The 18,668-nt window shown below is 55.8% G+C and overlaps 7 protein-coding genes across 7 annotated transcripts; 2 read left to right on the top strand and 5 right to left on the bottom strand.

Annotated features, from left to right (window-relative positions):
- Nucleotides 1-523: 523 nt before the first annotated feature.
- On the bottom strand, nt 524-1,588 carry B0H18DRAFT_41343 (uncharacterized protein). The gene is made up of 4 exons (XM_048037982.1): nt 1,525-1,588; nt 1,416-1,475; nt 1,315-1,359; nt 524-1,262 (listed from the first exon to the last, which is right to left on the bottom strand). The coding sequence occupies exons 1-4, from the start codon at nt 1,552-1,554 to the stop codon at nt 699-701; spliced, it is 699 nt and encodes a 232-aa protein (XP_047888195.1). The 5' UTR covers nt 1,555-1,588; the 3' UTR covers nt 524-698.
- A 690-nt stretch (nt 1,589-2,278) lies between these two features.
- Nucleotides 2,279-3,968, bottom strand: B0H18DRAFT_1035356 (uncharacterized protein). The gene is made up of 5 exons (XM_048030316.1): nt 3,905-3,968; nt 3,769-3,847; nt 3,617-3,721; nt 2,705-3,565; nt 2,279-2,654 (listed from the first exon to the last, which is right to left on the bottom strand). Exons 3-5 carry the CDS (start codon nt 3,680-3,682, stop codon nt 2,316-2,318), a joined length of 1,266 nt encoding a protein of 421 aa, XP_047888194.1. The 5' UTR covers nt 3,683-3,721; nt 3,769-3,847; nt 3,905-3,968; the 3' UTR covers nt 2,279-2,315.
- Nucleotides 3,969-6,273: 2,305 nt separating this feature from the next.
- Nucleotides 6,274-7,748, top strand: B0H18DRAFT_1096555 (Hus1-like protein-domain-containing protein; the record flags this gene model as incomplete). The annotated part of the gene is made up of 9 exons (XM_048032458.1): nt 6,274-6,300; nt 6,377-6,483; nt 6,540-6,711; nt 6,826-6,912; nt 6,956-6,979; nt 7,060-7,076; nt 7,100-7,205; nt 7,289-7,367; nt 7,437-7,748. The coding sequence occupies 9 exons, from the start codon at nt 6,274-6,276 to the stop codon at nt 7,568-7,570; spliced, it is 753 nt and encodes a 250-aa protein (XP_047888193.1). The 3' UTR covers nt 7,571-7,748.
- A 2,416-nt stretch (nt 7,749-10,164) lies between these two features.
- B0H18DRAFT_1087129 (Isochorismatase-like protein) lies at nt 10,165-11,050 on the bottom strand (the record flags this gene model as incomplete). Its single annotated transcript, XM_048032136.1, has 2 exons — nt 10,165-10,759; nt 11,013-11,050. 2 exons carry the CDS (start codon nt 11,048-11,050, stop codon nt 10,165-10,167), a joined length of 633 nt encoding a protein of 210 aa, XP_047888192.1.
- A 676-nt stretch (nt 11,051-11,726) lies between these two features.
- On the top strand, nt 11,727-12,507 carry B0H18DRAFT_41246 (uncharacterized protein). Its single transcript, XM_048037973.1, has one exon. The coding sequence runs from the start codon at nt 11,903-11,905 to the stop codon at nt 12,416-12,418; it is 516 nt and encodes a 171-aa protein (XP_047888191.1). The 5' UTR covers nt 11,727-11,902; the 3' UTR covers nt 12,419-12,507.
- A 1,057-nt stretch (nt 12,508-13,564) lies between these two features.
- Nucleotides 13,565-15,203, bottom strand: B0H18DRAFT_1096553 (checkpoint protein Hus1/Mec3; the record flags this gene model as incomplete). The annotated part of the gene is made up of 7 exons (XM_048032457.1): nt 13,565-14,008; nt 14,070-14,184; nt 14,277-14,451; nt 14,505-14,656; nt 14,767-14,924; nt 14,990-15,103; nt 15,161-15,203. 7 exons carry the CDS (start codon nt 15,201-15,203, stop codon nt 13,908-13,910), a joined length of 858 nt encoding a protein of 285 aa, XP_047888190.1. The 3' UTR covers nt 13,565-13,907.
- A 111-nt stretch (nt 15,204-15,314) lies between these two features.
- Nucleotides 15,315-17,814, bottom strand: B0H18DRAFT_938615 (endoplasmic reticulum vesicle transporter-domain-containing protein; the record flags this gene model as incomplete). Its single annotated transcript, XM_048041844.1, has 6 exons — nt 17,330-17,814; nt 16,995-17,276; nt 16,680-16,742; nt 16,532-16,630; nt 16,262-16,478; nt 15,315-16,212 (listed from the first exon to the last, which is right to left on the bottom strand). Exons 1-6 carry the CDS (start codon nt 17,622-17,624, stop codon nt 15,315-15,317), a joined length of 1,854 nt encoding a protein of 617 aa, XP_047888189.1. The 5' UTR covers nt 17,625-17,814.
- Between the last annotated feature and the right edge of the window lie 854 nt (nt 17,815-18,668).

Raw genomic sequence — 18,668 nt, 5'->3', positions numbered from 1 at the left:
ATGGGCCGCCCGGCGCGATCCTGAGTCCTGACGGAGGCTCCCTATGCTTCCGGTTCCCAGCAAGATGTTCGTCTCCGCGGCGCCATTCGAATATGGATATCGGGTTGGTTGGGCGACCCTGAAGGGTTCGACGTGAGCGTTTGCTACGTACCAGCTGGGGCAAACACAATAGCTGAGGGAAGCGCCGGGCAGTACGATCAGCTCAGGAAGTTTACCATCTATGAGTACTCGGTAGTATGCATACTGCGCCGTCACTCGACATGGGGAGAAAAGAATGTAAGGAATCCTGAGGCCTGAACTTTTGCAACGCGGGGGAAATGTGGGTGGGGTTTCATCCCTAATTGTCATTTGAGTTAAGTATGTGCGGCTGACCCTTCTCGGTTTGGGCCCCGGGATGAGATGCTGGCAAATACTAGCGGTAGATTTCTGCGGATCTCTTGCCCCTGCCCGTGTGGGCGACTCCAGCTGTCTTATACAATTCAACAATGTCACTGGATTGCATTACAGCGCATTCGCGAGTGAGCACAAGCGTCCGTTTGGCCTGACAGAACAGGGTATAATACACATGTCAGGGAGTAAATGCGCAGGGAAGATAGAGACGTAGCAGCACCCGCTGAGTCCTCGACGGACCCAAGGAGAAAGTCTTTGACCTTGCAAGATGACGGTAGCCTCGCAAACTCGCTTCAGAGCAGCGGCCCTCACCCACGCCGAATGAACTTCTTCCCCGACTCCACGTCCTGAATCAAGGCCTCCTTCCAGCGCGACTCAATGGGATGCTTGAGGTTCCTGATCGACCCAAACGGCACCGTCTGCACCGCCAACCTATCGCACTCCACCATACACGCCGCGATCCTGCCTCTGCCCATCCTCTCGCTATCCTCCTGCATGTCTCTGAGCGCGACCAAGCTCGCGGGCCACGGCTCGCGGAAGCTCCGCGCTTCCTCCACCTCCACCACGTTCGCGTCGAGGACGCGGAAATACTTCGCCGTCGAGTCGCCGTGGTCATCGCGCGCCTGCAGGCGGATGTGCAGGACGTGTGTGCGCGCGCGGGTGATGTCGTCGGGGAGGCGGAGCGCGTGAATGGTTGCCCACATGAGCGTCGGGTGCTGCCACCGGACCCACTTCTCGAGCCGCTGGTCAAGCTCGTAGAGCGAGATACCGTTCGGGAGGAGCAGTCGCTCGAGGACCCCTAGAGGCGTAGCCTCGTGCTCTTTGAGCGCATTCTCGAGCTCTGCGTTGTACTGGCAGCTACGTTTATGTTTCTAAGGACGGGGTATGAGTAGAGTGGAAGTTCATGTAAAAGCGTAGACGAACCGGCCAGTCTGCCCGCTGGCATTCCTTAGAGCAATACTTTGCAGCCTGGTATTGAACAACTCAATGAAATTCATTTAAACAAAGGCCCTCGGTGAACTAACCCTGCATCTGGCGCACTTCTGTAGCGTCTTGTCAGTGCCGCTAACGTAGCAGGTGTTGCACTAGCAAAGATGTGAGTGTGCGCTGAAAAACCCAAGGCGCGGGGCGTACTTTGTGCAGAGTGCTCTTAGGAGGCGCCATGGTTTTGGGCAAGTCGGCCACGCGGCAAGACGCGTCGCGACGCGTTGGATTATTGTGGCGTTGCGCGCTTCCGCCACTCTCGGACGGACCTCCGAGTCAGTCATGTCTTACAGCTGCAGTACGGTGCTGAGTACGCTGAGCTTTGCCTTTGATGCATCACTGTGAACTACTTGTGGTTTGTAAACATGGTGAATACACCGCATTTTTGGTCCATCTACCATCTCCCGTCCTCGACGTCGCCTGCACGCCCGGGCCGAAGTCAGCCGATACTCGCAAGTTGTTGTGGAACAAACCTTCCTATGTCCCACTTTCCGGAAGACCCTGTACGAAGGCGAGCTCACACAGTCGGGACACATGCCTCTCTAGGCAGAGAATGACATTCCGCAAGCTGCTTGTTTTTCGCACGCCAAAGCCCATATTTATGCCCCGTATCGAGCAGAAGTCTGCTTTGATAATGGCTGCGCTTTTCGCGACGATAGCCACACCAGGGAGGATATCGTCCTATGTACTGGAGGCAATACCTCGTGCATTGTGGGCCGGGCACATTATCAGAAATACATCGAAGCATAGGGTTCGGTCCGCGTTTCCTAGTCTGTCTGCTCGGTGCAGACTCGGTACAATACTATCTGGAATGCCTCATCCATTCGCCGATGAACAATCCATTCACTATGCTGGCGTTCAGTCATGACGAGCTTCAGGGCGAATTCACGCTGTTTCTATAGCCACGACGCCCACGGGCCACCCATGATACATGCATGCTTTCAAATATCAGACCAAACAGGTAAGTCCCTCGCCTCTTTCTTTTCCTCCACAAGCCCGTCATCAGACGATAACGTGAATAACCACACGTAGAGCGTCCGTCCTGTGTTGCCATCCCCTATGTTTTGCTCGACATAGAAGAAACGTCGCAAAGAGCTGAACCTTGTGAGGACTTTCTTCGCCCAGGGACGGACAAAGGCCAGCCGACTGCGGCTGATGGCGGCATTGTTGTCGGCGTCGCCATAGAGGTAGTGGTTATGCAACGCAGACCAAACAAGTGTCTCCAACGCAATGTTGGCCCCGTCCATCTGCATGAGACTGACATCTGAGCATGGCAAGAACTGTGGAGAGCATTAGCAAAGTGAATGTAGACGGCGAAACGAATGCGTACACTGGCATCACTAGGGTCTTCTACCTCAAGATATCTCAAATTTGGCATGAGCTGGCGATTGATCATGTCCGGTATCAAGGACCAAACGGAAGTTCGGACCAGGCATGAAGATGACCGTTTGTACTTGAAGCTGATTAGCTGGTGCCGCACAAATTGGGGAATGTCTTTGAGATCTTCGGAGTCATCCCAACTGGAATGAGAGAGATGAAGGTGTGTGATTGCGTGACGGGCACAGATGCTGTGCACGACGAGCGAATGGTATGTGTGCATATATTTGAGGCGTGAGAGGGCATCTGGTGGTATCTTCCAGGCAGGTGGTTTGAAACCCTGTAGGTGCAATGATTCTAGACAGGTCTGCCGTCGTAGGAAGTGAACAAAGTCACTATCATGGGCGACCCAGCCATCAAATGACTTGAGTTTGAACGTGCACTGCGCAAGCGCATGCACCACGGTGGTATAGATTGCGGGCTTCTCGTAACATACACATAGGTCGAGCTTCAGATGCTCGAGCCTTGTGAGCATGAGGAGTATTTCGATTAGCAGCGGAATCACGGGAGTCATGTGCCCATTGTCGTGAGCCTCGAATACGTTGACGAGGGACGCCCGTCTGGAGGTCTTCGTAAGAGCCCGGTGCAGACCGCGAACGTGCGGAACGCGCCCCACGTATACGTCCCGATATAAGATACGCTCGGCTTCGAGTTGAAGAGTGCGACACACACGACTTGCGTCAGCGAGGGTGCGCGGAGAGTCGACGTTCTCAAGTATGAGCATTATCAGTTCGAGTGGCAGCGACATCAGTGGTGCGTTGCTCCGCTCTACAGGGTGCTTCGGTCGTGCTCGCTGAACCCGCTTGACGCTGGGCTAGTGTATCGGCTCGTCATTTGGGATGGAACGACTTTAATGTTGACTTACCTGGGCAAGATCCTCCGAAACTGGCTTTGGCTTTCGGGGTCGGAGGACCCTCTGCGAAGATGCCATGGTTATGTGCCACAGTTCCCAGGGCCTGTGTCCTCAAACCTTCTCAGCTCATTGAGTGCCGTGCTATGAAGCTTCGAAGAACGAACCTGTTCGCCGTGGACGATGCGGCAAATGCGCGAAACGGTTCGGTGAACGTTACTCTCGTGTATTTTATAGAGAACAAGGCTGAAAAGGAAAGTGAAAGCCATGAGATTATGACGTGGACCGATGTACCGTACTAACCTGAGTGATATGATGCATCTGTGTAACAAGTTGCAACGTCCACAAGGATGGTCGCAAGCAGGCGAACGCAAATGAACGCGCGCCGGGCGAACGGCTGGACAGGCATGTGACTTTTTTTCGAACTGCCAAATCGACCGATTCGACCCAAATGGATTACCTACTTATGTAGTTCCCCGGGATCACATCTGTGGCACAATGTGGGCCCTTGCAGCCGCAACGAGTCTCAGCCTGAGAGTCAGAGCGCCAGACAGTACATACTTACGCCAAGTATTAGTGGTCGATCGTCTCTTTACATAAAAGTACAGTACATGCGCGGACTGCGTACATACATACTTCTGGTCTGCTTCATATAAATCGACTACGAATCGTCGTGACGAGGCACGACTTCACAGCGCTCTACACACCAATGGGCTACAACGTCGGCAACCACGACTGAAGTACTGACCCACGATATAGTACATCTATTCAGATATCAGTCCAATCAGGTATGTCTCTCGCGTCCTTTGTTTCCTCCACGAGCCTGCCGTCCGATGATAACGTGATTAGCGTCACGCACAGTGTCTTGGTCATGTTTCTATAGACACGGAAGACACGGCCCACAGAACTATATCTCTTCAGAAATTCTGTGGCCCAAGGACGGACATCGGCCAGCCGGCGGCGTTCAGTAGCTTTGTCGAAATTTCCGCGGTAATCTATCGAAGACCAAATAAGTGTTTTTATCGCAATGGCAGGCCCACCTTCGTGCACACAACTGTCATTTGGGCTTGTCCGGAACTAAAGAGATGTAAGTGGAGAAACCAATGACTTGGCAAAATGGATGCGTACACTGTCATCACTAGTAGATGCATCATCGAGGATCTCGAGATGCTTTAGGTTTGGCATGGGCCCACAGTTGAGTAGGTCCAATATAACAGACCAGAATGATCCTCGGAGGCGGATAAAGGTGTACCGCCTGCACTTGAGACTGACTAGCTGGTGCCGCACAACTCGAAAGGTCTCAGCGAACATCTGGTCACTCGACTCGGTAACGAGAAGATCGAGGTGTGTGATCGCGTGAGGGCCACTAATGCTGAGCACAAAGAACATCTGAAATGTCTGCACGTATTTCAGATGTGGAAGAGCGTCTTCTGGTATCTCCCAGTCAGGGGCGTCGAGTCCGTCTATGTGAAGTGATTCCAGACCAGTCTGCTGTCGGAGGAAATGAACGAAGTCGCTATCCTCGACTCTCCAGCTATCGAGCGACTTGAGTCTAAAGGTGCACTTTGCAAGGGTACGCAGCATGGTGTCGTAACGCTCGCCTAAGCTCCGTAGTCTCTGAGCTCGAGGTGCGTGAGCTTCGTGAGAGAAAGGAGTATGTCGTTCACCAGTGGAAGAACTGGACCAAAACCACTGTCCAAATGAAGCCGTAATGCTTTGACGAAGGACGCCCGTCTTGACGACTTCGTGAGAGCCTGATGTAGACTGCAAACATGCTGAACGTGTTCCACGTCGACTTCTCGGTACAGGAGCCGCTCGGCCTCAAATTGAAGAGTACGGCATGCACGACTCGTGGCAGCGAGCGTGCGCGGAGAGTCGACGTTCTCGAGAATGAACATTATCAGTTCGAGCGGCAGGGGTTTGACTGCTGTATTTTTGTTTGCAGGTTGCTTCGGTCGTATACGCCTGGTCCGCTTGACGCTCGGCTAGATAATAGCCTCATCACTTGGAGTTATACCAGCGAGTGGCACGAAATTGACTTGCCTTGGAAAGCGCCTCAGAAGTCAGCTTTGTCTTTCGGGGTCGGAGGACCCTCTGCGAAGAAGACATTCTTCTGTACATCGCTGTTCCAAACGCGTACAATACATGCGTTATCAGCTCGTCAGGCTAAATCCCGTACGATGCTACTTGAAAGAGCAATACCTGGATATGAAAGGGTTTGCCGTACCCAATACGGTAATTTTGCAGGGTGTGAGATTGCGCTGTGTTCTCCGTTCTTGAACGCGTGAGCCTGGTTTGAGATCAACTGTATGCGTAGTCCACATACCTGAATCCGCTTTCAGGAATGGTCCTTTGTCGGGTGAAGTGTTGTATCGTTGTTCGCAGTACTGGACCTGGCAGTCGACAAAGTCGCCTCCTCGTTAATCGCTGACGTCCGGGCTCAGGAATGGTCCTGAGATGAGCGCGAGTAGCAAGAGGTGGTGCGACGCAGCGGCCACTCCTGCCAGTGAGGCCTGAGCCACTGGGCTCAGTGGCAAGGTAACACGGACGTGACATGCTCACGTGATCGCGTTTGTCACACAGTCGTGTCGGCGCCTCCCCACCTGAGACTGGAGTGTCTTTGTCTTCAACGTTCAACACTCGAAACCTGCTCGAAACTTCAAGACACAGTGATGCGCTTTCGCGCAAACATCGAGCATGTCAACATTTCTATATTACGCGACGGCTTTTGTAACTCATTACTCGGGTGAAACTGTCAACGCTGCCAGAAATCAGCCAGGCAGTAGAGAAATTCAGAAGCGCTGCATCATCAAGTTTAGCGGGAACGAGATGCACATCATCTGCAACACTGAGGCGGGCGAGGGCGGCGTCCAAGTGTGGTCGTAAGTGGCCCGCGTCGTACGCCGCTCACACACCGGTGACAGCACCAGGCTCGCAGGCAGATCAAGGTCACCTCCCTGTTCACAGACTACCGCATACAGTCGAACGCGAACAACGAGATCTATTTGTCGCTCTCCACGGAGGCAATGACGGCCGCGCTCAGGTCAGCAGCGGCACCGTCGGGTCAGCAGGCTGCGCTTGCGGCAGATGCGGAGGTGGTTATGAAGTGCGTAGCCCTCCCCATCCCCGAGTGATCCCCAAGTTTCTCCCGGGCGCGCTTCCAGCCGCGGACTGTTCCGTGATTTTGTGTGTCTGCTTGAATGCTCATGCTGGTTGAGAAACAGGCTTGCGAAGAGGACGAGGTTGCGGTCCTGACGTTCGAGATCGCGACGACGACACGGATGGGCCGGTACGTCCGGATTGCGCACGACGTCCGGATCGAGTCCTGAAACTTCAAGACGTGGGCCGGCTCAGGAGCCGATGTGCCCTGAGCCTGAGGTTCGCACTACGCTTCCCCACTGATGTCGGTGAATGGATTTTCATACCTAAGGTCATATTATCTCCCGCCCCTTGCGAAGCTGCGCGCCGTCGTGGAGTGAATGCGCCCGCTCGCGGCAGACGTAATCGGTATCCGGCCAACTTGTCGGGATGCTTGCAGCTGTGCGCCCAGACCGACAGCTCGCGCGTAGACGTATCGTGGAACGGGCTGTCTAACCCAGAATGGGTAAGTCGTTTTCCGGAATTTCTTGACTTACTGGGATACAAGGGCGTGTCGTCCGTGACGTTTGTTTCAGCGCAAGATCCGAGCACACAGGATCCGGACAACTCGGACGCGCGCGACCCACGACGCTGTACGGCGTCCTCGTGTCTCTCAGGAGCCTCAGAAGTTCCTGAGCAGTCACGTCGTGTCGACGACGACCATCGCGTGTGAGTCGTGCTCGTCGGAGTGTCCTAGCGCCACCGTTGCTCACGCACCATGTGTCCGTAGGCATATGCCAGAACCACTGCATCATACTGTATGTGTACATCGGCGAGATGGCGGAGGCAGGTGGCATTCTGACGTTCTACATCCCGGCTATTATCGAGTGACCCCGCCGCCTCCGCGCGTTTCTTGTCCTCCGCGTTTCGGATCTTGAGTGATCATCCACCGTCTGTTTCTGTTGTTGGTGCTCGCCCCATCGTGATATCCGCCTGCTGTATCTATAGCTTCCTCTCGCTGCTGTGGGCGCGCTCGCCGTTGTACTGCTTCATCCGTTATCGCATCTCATCCACTGTCTAGGACTCGGCGCGGGATGCCAGTATACTTGACACCGGAGCGTCCGGGTCGCGCCCCGTGTGCGTGTGGATGTGGCGGACTCTGCTGACGGGGATCATCCTCAGAGCCTATGGGGAATGTCCGGTGAGCTCATCATGCCTTCCTAGTGGGTCACGGTGGTGATTGCGGCCAGTTGGAAAGTGTCTGCGCGTGGTGGACCGTGGTTAATGCGCTATCGATATCTGTGCGCGCATGCTCCGCTTCATCAGTCATCTCAACAGAGCTGTCAAAGAGGCTCCGCCGTATTGCTCCTAGGCCCTGACCTTTGCAGAAGAGCGAATGACTGGATAGCCGGTCTCCGCCAGCATACGGCACAATTACCTCACACGTATCCGCGCGGAAAACGAGAGCCTGCAGCTACGCAGAGGCTTGAGGGTGCGTCATCGTCCCAGACGCCCATCCCCCACAGTTCATTAATCATGGATCAATACCCAGCACGACTCTATTGCGTGCGCGGTCGTACAGTTGAATGGGCGAGGAGCGGTGATGACCACGCGTGGTGCTGAGCAGAAGGGCCGCTGAGTCTGAGTCGGACTCGGACGCATTCATCGCGTCTTCGACGGCAGCCTGAGGCTTAAGTTAAGCTCTGTCCTCTCTCTCCCCTCTCCCATCTCCCGGGTACCGCTTCCTTGCGCTTACTGTCCCCCTCTACAGCTGCACTACTGACATGTGCAATCCGCACTACTCGCCACCGATGCGCCCACTGACCGTGTTCCTCGAGGCGCGACGCTGGGAGGCGCATTACCCGATCGGGCTCGGGCTCGGTCGACGTCGGGACGGCATGCCAGTTTGTGATCCGCGTGCCTGATCGGGACGACCCCGCGTCGACGGCCGCATTCGTGCGGGGCTGCTTCGTCGCTCGCTGCATGCTGCCTTCCCCTCCGTCGCTCAGGCATCTGGGTTCGTCTTGACGGAATCGTGAGGGTCCCACCCTTTCTCCTCTCATCCCTTGCACCGGACATGGAGAACGGGCTGCGTGGGTCGTTCTGACCTCCGGGTGCGCAGGGAAACCTCAGGTCACTGTGCCGGATCCCGTTTCGCAATCTCAGAACGTCTTTGGCCGCACATTGGCAGGCACCCCACGCCCACTCGCCCGTCGCCGCCTACGCCGACATACGCACACAATCAGATCCCGTAAGTACTGGGCTACCAATCCCAGCTCCAGGTACGCATGACCATGACATTCGAATTCCCGACGTCCGAGACCCAGTCGCCTCCCTCTGAGTCTCACGAGAGTAGTTTTAGCAGCGAATCTGGGAGTTCACGCCACCGCCAGACCGCAGCTCCGACGCGACCAATCTTCCCTTGGATTACAGTGGGAAACCCTGGTCGACCAGCTTCACGAATCACGACGACCAGACCTCAGGCCTCAGCTTCACCTCGACCGTTCGATTCAACTCCGGCAGTTGTTGCCAAACCTCTCTCGTAACGCTCTTCGCAAGCTGAGGTCCGTCCGGCGCAGGCCGCCCAACCCCCGCTTCTTCTACCACCCAGAGCCGCGGTCTCAGTAGCTCTCCCCGTCCATCGGGCAATGAACCTCCCACTCAAAGCAAGAACCCCCGCTATCTCACCCGGACCCTTGCCTCGCCCTATCATCCGCGAGAGATCAGACCGAAGGCACGTCACCTGTCCTGACACCGGTCCAGTCGCCCTGGCCTCTCTTCTTCACGGGCCTGTCGGAGTCTGTCTTCCGCTGCGCGTATGTACATATACCTGCCGTCTAGTACCTCAGGACACCCTCTCACACACTGACAGCTCTGCCTCTTCTTCTTGGGACCCATTTCACTTCACAGGTACCCAACGCAGACGGTGACCCGCTTCGACCTAAACGATAGAAACCAATCCCATATATCAACCCCTCTACGGACGCATCACTGGGGACAGGCGAGAGCGGTCACGAAGCCAAAGAAGTGGAAGTAGGAGAGGGGCAACAAATATGTACGTCTGTCGAGCGCCGCCAGAAACGATAAGTATCCGAAAGCGAAAGCAGTCTAAAGATACAGAGTGTATGGTGCGTGCGGTGCGTGTGAGGTGTCGTCGGCGTCGTCGGCGGGGCGGAGTCGTGGAGTGTGTCGTGTATCTTGTATCGTGCGAGAACCCAGTATTGGCAACATATGGAGGAAGAAGAAGAAACACCGATGACCCTGTGATAGAAACATGAGAGGAGGGAGCGAAGGTGAGTGTTCCAAGCTGTGTCGCGGTGTATGTACTATGCGCGTCCATCCGTGTCTGCATGCTTCCAGCCGACCTCCCGGGCGTCCACGTCACCGCCGACGACCAGACGAGCCGAGACCACCCTAGAGGACCACCGCCCCAGACGAACCCCCAAGGCCCACCCACTTCGCCGCGGGCCTAGGCCGCACCGCCATCAACGGTCCTCATACAGGCTAGGGAGATCAGCCATGTCGAGGAGGACGACGCCGGCCTCCTCGAGCTCCTCCTCGATCTCGCGCTGGACCTTCTCCGCAGGGGTGCTGGTGCCGCCGTCCCAGTACTCAACGCGGTCGTAGGTGGCGTGGGCGCCGCGGATGAGGAGGACGTCGTTGCCGCGGGCGAGGGCGGCGGAGCAGGTGGCGCGGACGCAGAAGTCGCTCTCGAGCCCGACGACGACGAGCTCGGCGTCGGGGTGGACGAGCTCGTTGAGGGCGGTGCCGGTGAACGCGTTGTTCTTGCGCTTATCGAGCACGGGCTCGTCCGGCAGCGGCGCGTGGACGAGCTCCCAGCCGGGCAGGCGCGGCTCGTCGGGGTCGCCGGGCGCACCGCACTTGCGGACGTGGATGATGCGCGGGCGCGACGGGGGCGGGCACGCGCGGGCTGCGGCGAGGACCTTGGCGATGTTGGGCCCGACGGTGCGCGAGGAGGGGACGCCGAGCGGGGGGTCGGAGAGGCGGGAGACTTGGACGTCGAGGAGGAGGAGGACGCGCGAGGGCAGCGTATGGCCGTTCGCGGCGTGGCCGTTATGGCTATGGCCGTTTGTGATGTGGCCGTTCGAAGTATGGCCGTTGGTGGTATGGCCGTTCGAGGCGTGACCGTTGGTAGTGTAGCCATTCGAGGTGTGGCCGTTGGTGGTGTAGCCGTTGCCGTTTGAGCTGTAGCCGTTGCCGTTGGAGTGTAATGCGAATGGCTGTTCATGGTGTGGTGAAGGCCGTTCGCGTCGGCGTGGTAGCGACCATGCAGCAAGGTGTGAGAGTGCAGGGTCGTCGCGCCGTTGCCGACAGGGTGGGGGCAGCGGAGAGGACGGAGGCTGCGGGCATGGCGAGCGAGGGGCGGGGAGGCCGTCGCACGGATGGCAGGCAGACGGAGGGAGAGGACGAGGCAGAGATCCAGAAGATGGACGATACGACCGCGTCCTCCCTGCTCACCACGTGACACACGCCTGGATCGATCGAGGCCCGTGCCGCCGCGCTGCCGGTGACGCTGCTCTTTTCGGTCATGTCTGCTGACAAAGACACTGGGCCATGTGGCGTGTGGCCAACTGTGGCTCGGTGGCTGCATCCGTAGTTGTAGTCGCGCTCATCTCAGGGCCATTCCTGAGCTCGAACCCCAGCAGTCAGTACTGCGAACGACGGTTACAACGCTCGACCTGGACAAGGACCATTCCTGTGAGCAGATTCAGGTATGTGGGTTACGCAATACAGTTGATTACAAACCAGGCTCACGCGTTTCAGAACCGAGTTGAACATAGCGTAACCGTCACACCCTGCAGGAGTACCACATTGGGTAAGGCGAACCCCTTCTCATAGTCAGGTATGGCTCTTCCAAGTAGCATTATACAGGATTGTACGAGCTGACGATGCGTGACGTTGTACGGGTTTGGAACAGCGATACGGAACCATGTCCTCTTCGCAAAGGTCCTCCGACCCCGGAAGACAAAGCCGACTCCTGAGGCGCTTTCCAAGGCAAGTCAACTTCATGCCCACTCGCTGATACAACTCCAAGTGACGAGGCTATTATCTATAGCCAAGCATCAAGCGAACTAGGCGTGCACGACCGAAGCAACCTGCAGAGCGGAGCAACGCACCAATAAAGTCGCTGCCGCTCGAACTGATGATGCTCATCCTTGAGAACGTCGACTCTCCGCACACGCTCGTCGCGGCGAGTCGTGTATGCCGCATCCTCCAACTCGAAGCCGAGCCTCTCTGTATCGAGAAGTCAACCTACAGCACGTTTCGCGCGTTGGCAGTCTACATCAAGCTCTCACAAACTCATCCAGACGTGCATCCCTCGTCAGCGTATTCCGGATGCAAGCTAATGGAACATTCGCGCCCGTGCTTCCGCTGGTGAACGAAATACTCCTCGTGCTCACGAACCTCGCGCACCTGAGCATCACACTCTGTGGACAATCACAACTTCACAATCCCGCACTCTACACCACCATGCTGCGTACGCTTGCAAGGTGCACATTCAAACTCACGTCACTCAAAAGTGGGGTGGTCAGGGATCGCGATTTCGTTCATTTCCTCCGACAACAGACTCGTCTAGAGTCACTCCACATAGGCGGATCCGACTGGGACATCCCACAAGACGCCCTTCCAAACCTCAAATATGTGAAGACATATCAAGCTTCCTCGTGCGGCACATACGAGGCCCTCACGCGATCACACACCTCGATCTGTTCATGAACCAGTCGAGTCGTCAGACATTCATTGAGGTCTTTCGAGCTGTGCGGCACCAGCTGGTTAGTCTGAAGTGCAGACGGGAGCCATCGCCTTGGGCCGTCTGGCCTCTCATATCGGATATAATTGGCAGCAGGCTCATACCAAACCTACGATATCTCGAGGTCAAAGACAACGCGTGTAATGGTGCTAGTGTATGCATTCGCTTGCCAAAAAAATGTTTCATCGCTCTCTTTGTTGATACATTCTCCGCAGTTACGACCACGCTCAGAAGACGGTCAAATGCACATGGGTGGGCCTACCACTGCGTTGGACACGCTCGTTTGGTCTGCGTATTACTTCGACGGAGCCACTGACATTCCGCTCACCCGACACGGCCGCCTGGCTGTATCCGTCCCTGGGTCAAGGAACTCCTGCAGAAAATGGTGCTCTGCGCCGTTTCTTCTCTGTCGAACGAGATCCACAAAGTGGGGGCAAACGGACGACTTCCGTGATGCTGTTCACGTTGTCATCTGATGACAAGCTGTTGGAGGAAAGGAAAGAGGAGAGCGACTTGCCTGTTTGGTCAGATACTTGAAAGCATGTATTATAGTGGTCCGTCAACGTCAACGTCGTGGCCCAACGGTGCGCAGTACATAACCGAGCTTGAGTGGGGTGGCTCTTGAACTCGTTGACATGCCGCTTCACAACCTACTTGTCATTTCAGCCAAACTCAACGTATACAAGCCTCAAGTGCTCCATGAAGTTACTATCAATGGTGATGCAATGTCTAAGTTCATCATTGAGGGGATATGAAATGTTTGCACCATACTATCAACGTACTATTGTATTTCAACTTGAGGCTGTTCGTCTGCGTCGTGGAGCATCAGGATGGGCAAATGAATCTCTGACACTGAAACCGTGTTCCAATCATCATCGTAGCTAAGCGACTAGTTAAGTGTGCACCATAGAAGAGACAGTCGACCATGATGCGGAACGTTGAATGTGGGCGGTTCATTCGGCACCCCGCAGTCGCATGCTTTCAGGCCTGTTCCGTCGCGCATTTGTTCGCTGCTGGCGACCAATCCGTATGATAGAACATATTTAGTCACCGTGACATAGATGCATACTCGGGTATGCATACTACAGTCGTCCTCGTCTTGAGCTCACGCGTCTCATGTCAGGTCATATTTCATTATAGATGACGAGACTGTCATGTAGCCCAGGGTTAAACGAATTAGGCGTGTGCGGACGAGGCTGTCTGCGAATCCCGAGTAGAGCGATGCGGTGGCACAGTCAAGTATACTGGCATCCCGCGCCGAGTCCTAGGAGTCGATGGGATGCGACAACGGATGAAGCTAGTACAACGGGCGAGCACGCCCACAGCAGCGAGAGGAAGCTATAGATACAGCAGGCGGATATCACGATGGGGCGAGCACCAACAACAGAAACAGACGGTGGATGATCACTCAAGATCCGAAACGCGGAGGACAAGAAACGCGCGGAGGTGGCGAGGTCACTCGATGATAGCCGGGATGTAGAACGTCAGGATGCCACCTGCCTCCGCCATCTCGCCGATGTACACATACAGTATGATGCAGTGGTTCTGGCATATGCCTACGGACACATGGTGCGTGAGCAATGGTGGCGCTAGGACATTCCGACAAGCACGACTCACACGCGATGGTCGTCGTCGACACGACGTGACTGCTCAGGAACTTCTGGAGGCTCCTGAGAGACACGAGAACACCGTACAGCGTCGTCGGGTCGCGCGCGTCCGAGTTGTCCGGATCCTGCGTGCTCGGATCTTGCGCTGAAACAAACGTCGACGGACGACACGCCCTTCGTATCCCAGTAAGTCAAGAAATTCCGGAAAACGACTTACCCATCTGGGATTAGACAGCCCGTTCCACGACACGTCTACGCGCGAGTTGTCGGTCTGGGCGCACAGCTGCAAGCACCCCGACAAGTTGGCTCTGATACCGATCACGTCCGCCGCGAGCGGGCGCATACGCTCCACGACGGCGCGCAGCTTCGCAAGGGGGGGAGAATATATGCACCTTGATACAAATTCATTCACCGACATCAGGGGAATGCAGGCGTAGTGACGGACCTCAGGCTCAGGGCACATGGCTCCTTGAGCCGGCCCACGTCTTGAAGTTTCAGGACTCGATCGGACGTCGTGCGCATCCGGACGTACCGGCCCATCCGTGTCGTCGTCGCGATCTCGAACGTCAGACCGCAACCTCGTCCTTCTTCGCAAGCCTGTTTCGTCAACCGCATGAGCATTCAAGCAGACACACAAAATCACGGAACAGTCCGCCTGGAGCGCGCCCGGGGAAACTTGGGGATCACTCGGGGATGGGGAGGGCTACGCACTTCATAACCACCTCCGCATCTGCCGCAAGCGCAGCCTGCTGACCCGACGGTGCCGCTGCTGACCTGAGCGCGGCCGCATGCCTCCGTGGAGAGCGACAAATAGATTCGTTGTTCGCGTTCGACTGTATGCGGTAGTCTGTGAACAGGGAGGGACCTTGATCTGCCTGCGAGCCTGGTGCTATCACCGGTGTGTGAGCGGCGTACGACGCGGGCACTTACGACCACACTTGGACGCCGCCCTCGCCCGCCTCATTTTGCAGATGATGTGCATCTCGTTCTCGCTAAACTTGATGATGCAGCGCTTCTGCAATTTCTCTACTGCCTGGCTGATTTCTAGCAGCGTTCACATTCAGCATTCACCCAAGTAGTGGTTACAAAGTCGTCACGTACTATAGAAAGTGTTGACATGCTCGATGTTTGCGCGAAAGCGCATCGCTGTGTCTTGGAGTTTCGAGCAAGTTTCAAGTTCGAAGACAAAGACATACAGCGCAAGGCCGCACGACCGGTGTGACGAACGCGATCACATGATCGCGTCACGTCCGTGTTACCCACATGCCTGCCATGGTCCCCTCAAAGCCTCAAGTCCGCTACCAGCTCTAAGAGCTTCAGCTGATGTACATATGCTCGCGGATGAATATGAAAGCGATCCAAGCGATAACATACACACAGCACAGATAGCAGTCCCGCACACAGTACGAGCGACCAATGTCCCATCACATCCCTCTCCACTAGACACGGAAAAGACACTAAGCGACCCCTCAGTCATCCTTCGCCTATCATCACTACTCTGGTGGCGGAGCCCACTTGGCCTCGGCGACGTCGGCGCTTGCTGTGTGGCGAACGTGCTCCCTGGTATGGGCGAGCGGGGGAAGCCCGCGCTCACAGGGTTCGGTGTCGGCGGGAAGTGTGAGTAGAACCCGCTTTGCGCGGTGCCAGGTGTGGGCGGCACCGACAGGGTCCCACCGTATGGCGACCCAACAGTCGCCGCCGTCGGGAATGATGGCGGATGCGGAGAGCGTCGACCTTGAGGCGGAGCAGTCATTGGGGCAGGCCCGAAAGACGGTGAGTTCAGTCCAAAGCCCAGGCCGGAAGACGATCTGCGGTCGATAGGCGGGGCACTCGGCAGGGGGCTCGTAATGCTTGCGGCGTACGGCGACGATGGATATCCTGCGAATTGAGGGCTAGGGAAAGCGCCCGAGACCGGCGTCCCAGCGTAACTCGAGTATGCACTTCCGCCGCCGTCGGCCCAGCTCTGTCGGTTGCCACGCAGCCGGAGGTCGGCGCTGCCAAGACGTTTGCGTATGCCGACGCCGACCCCGCTTGCCTCTGCGGCGACAATCCCTTGTGACTTGTCGACGCCTGAGACGGCCTCGACTGCGCGATCGGTAATGCGCACAGCATATCCCATGCAAACAAAGATGCCACCGATAACGCCGACACACCTTATCCATTCGTCAGACAGATTGCTATGAGGAAGATACGAAAGCGAACCTAATCAAGAGCTGGATAAGCGTGGTTGTGCGTTGGTGTATGGTAAGGGCAAGGGGTTCCAAGTCAAATTTGAAGAAGATACCCGGAGTACCATGGTGACTGTCCAACTTGCGAGTGTAGTGGGTAACGCTGTACTGATGAGTATACAGAGGTGCTGATCGCGCCGCAATGTACGTCGTCGGTACAACATGGAGGTAATACTGATACGCCATGAATGCTTCGCGAACTGTCAGTCAGGCGAAGCAGGACAAATATAGATGAGCTGCTCACGATCGTAGGCCACTTCGAAGGAATTATCGAGAGGTTGCGTGATCTCTGGGAAATAGGGTCCAAAGGAGAACTCGGTGATGACATGGGACAGATTCATAACTATCTACACCTCAGTTCACTGGAATGGAAGGTAATTAATCTGACATACGATTGTGGTCAACATGTTCCCTGGTTGCATAGCCGTGTCCGATGGTTGTGACGTGTAGGTTTGCTGGGTCACAAATGCGAGAATTAGTTTCCCACTGCGGAGACAAGGCATAGAATGCAAGACGCCACGCCTCAGGCCTAACTAAGGGCCACAGAACGGGATATGACAAAGTGGCTGTAACCCCGGCAACAGTCCATAACCCCGTCAATGTATTAGACAGTGTCCGTCCACTCCATCAGCCACTCGTTACTGTCCTTGAGATGCCTCTTGTGATCGGAGCAACCTGCGTTATGGGACATAGGAGGGGTCACTCACCGGTCACTTTCTTAGCAGTGATTGTTCCATAAATCCTGCATGCACTGCCGTCTTTCTGATAGTTGTACGTTGGACGATACTGGTTGTTGCTCTTTCGGAATAATGTCGAGAACAATCCGCGGGACTTCCGAGACTGCGCAACTGCTTGCTGAGCCGAAAGCATGGCGGCGTGTTCATTCAGCGAAGTCGCCTGACCGATGTCGAATTTCGTCCCGTCTCGACGAAAGCGACTGCTCAGGTAGAGTCGATCACCGACAGCGTCCCGGAGGTCCACACTGAGAACTATTTGCTCATAAACACCACCCTAACAATGGACCACAATTGATGGGACTTACAGCGACAAGGCATATTGACCACCATATCCACATTGATGTTCATGTTATTTCCCGCTTCCTTGTCCACACTGAATTCGTAATCCGGCCAGCCCCATATATATTCACCGATGTCATTCAAGACGAGTAGAAGTGCTAGGAGACCAACAAAGACAGTGAGGAACCCGCGGGATTCCGAGCGTGCCTTGTAGGTAGATGGCAGTTTCGGGAACGCGTCGAATTGAGCGAGTGGTGCCGGGACGATGTCATCGAGTTTCTCAAGGAGAGTGGGTGAGCCTGGGCGATCCGTGGAGGACATGTTGGCGCTCCTGCTCGCGCAGATTGTCTTGCAGTCGGCTAGCCTGCCAGCACAACGGAGCGGGCAATGGGCAGCGGTGTAGAGTCGGTGGCAGAGCACAAACTCTGTAACGGCGACGTGTCCATGTCGGTCACGTGCACATCTGCTGCTTGTGTTTCGCCGGCGCTTGTGTCCTTCCTTTGACCTCTCCTCCATCCAAATTGATCTGATAAATCGAATTCGAACACATTCCCCACGGCTTCAAGGTGATTTATCCTGCTACGCTGTGGTCTAGATGAGACCACCTATCCTTACATACCTTTGTTGGACGCTTCAGCATCACAATTAAGCAGTCTCTCAAGAACAGTGCCGCTTTACTAAAGTAAGTCACGCTTGTTTGCTGTGCTAGACCTTCTGGTGACGATCTGTTCGTTCTGCGACATCGAAGAAGCCATGTCGATGGACAGCGATCTGTTGCATGATTTGACAGGTCTCGAATCGGAGGTGCCCCTACCATTGCCTACCACGGTCTCTAGTAGATCGCTGCAACCTCGTAGAGCAGGGTCGGCGCGTTCTGGTTCAGGCTCTAGGTCGACTACGCATTCTGCCACTCAGTCGCGTGCTACCTCTCAGGTTCGCTCGCAGCCCGTTCCGGAAAGTGACGTGCAAGCGGAGCCTCTGCGTAACGCCGAAACTACAGGGCCTGTATCTGCGTCTGTCAGGTTGTCTTCACCGCCTACCGGCCCTAGTGGCGAAGCTGGAGAAGGACCCCGAAAGCGGCGCAAAGTCGAGGAACCATCGAGCAGCCCTGTAGACCGATCTCAGCGATCGAATGACCCTGCAGAGGCAGCTGCAATAAATCTAGACACAGACGACACAATGATCACTCAATCAGAGTTAGAAGCCAGGGCGGAACCACACAGCGTCCATGGCGATGCTAGTAGCACAAGCTTCCTAGGAGCTGGCGATGCACAGAGTCAACGAGACGTTCTCGGTGCAAGTGAGCCGCTTCTCGACAGCACTTCGTCTGCCGTCGTCATGTCGGACGCCTACTCAAGCTCTGTC

The sequence above is a fragment of the Fomitopsis serialis genome (assembly GCF_022376445.1).
Source record: "Fomitopsis serialis strain Sig1Antser10 chromosome Unknown B0H18scaffold_104, whole genome shotgun sequence".
In the NCBI taxonomy this organism is placed as follows: domain Eukaryota; kingdom Fungi; phylum Basidiomycota; class Agaricomycetes; order Polyporales; family Fomitopsidaceae; genus Fomitopsis; species Fomitopsis serialis.
This window is presented reverse-complemented; position numbering and strand designations above follow the sequence as displayed.

What these genes read in the sequence shown, in the direction of transcription:
- B0H18DRAFT_41343 (XM_048037982.1), bottom strand. Translation starts at nt 1,554, where the DNA reads ATGGCGCCTCCTAAGAGCACTCTGCACAAA. An exon ending in CTAAGAGCACTCTGCACAAA is followed by an intron (nt 1,476 to 1,524) that starts GTACGCCCCGCG and finishes CATCTTTGCTAG; the next exon opens with TGCAACACCTGCTACGTTAG. An exon ending in AGAAGTGCGCCAGATGCAGG is followed by an intron (nt 1,360 to 1,415) that starts GTTAGTTCACCG and finishes GTTCAATACCAG; the next exon opens with GCTGCAAAGTATTGCTCTAA.
- B0H18DRAFT_1035356 (XM_048030316.1), bottom strand. Translation starts at nt 3,682, where the DNA reads ATGGCATCTTCGCAGAGGGTCCTCCGACCCCGAAAGCCAAAGCCAGTT. An exon ending in TTTCGGAGGATCTTGCCCAG is followed by an intron (nt 3,566 to 3,616) that starts GTAAGTCAACAT and finishes CCGATACACTAG; the next exon opens with CCCAGCGTCAAGCGGGTTCA. An exon ending in AAGACCCTAGTGATGCCAGT is followed by an intron (nt 2,655 to 2,704) that starts GTACGCATTCGT and finishes TGCTCTCCACAG; the next exon opens with TTCTTGCCATGCTCAGATGT.
- B0H18DRAFT_41246 (XM_048037973.1), top strand. Translation starts at nt 11,903, where the DNA reads ATGCCGCATCCTCCAACTCGAAGCCGAGCCTCTCTGTATCGAGAAGTC.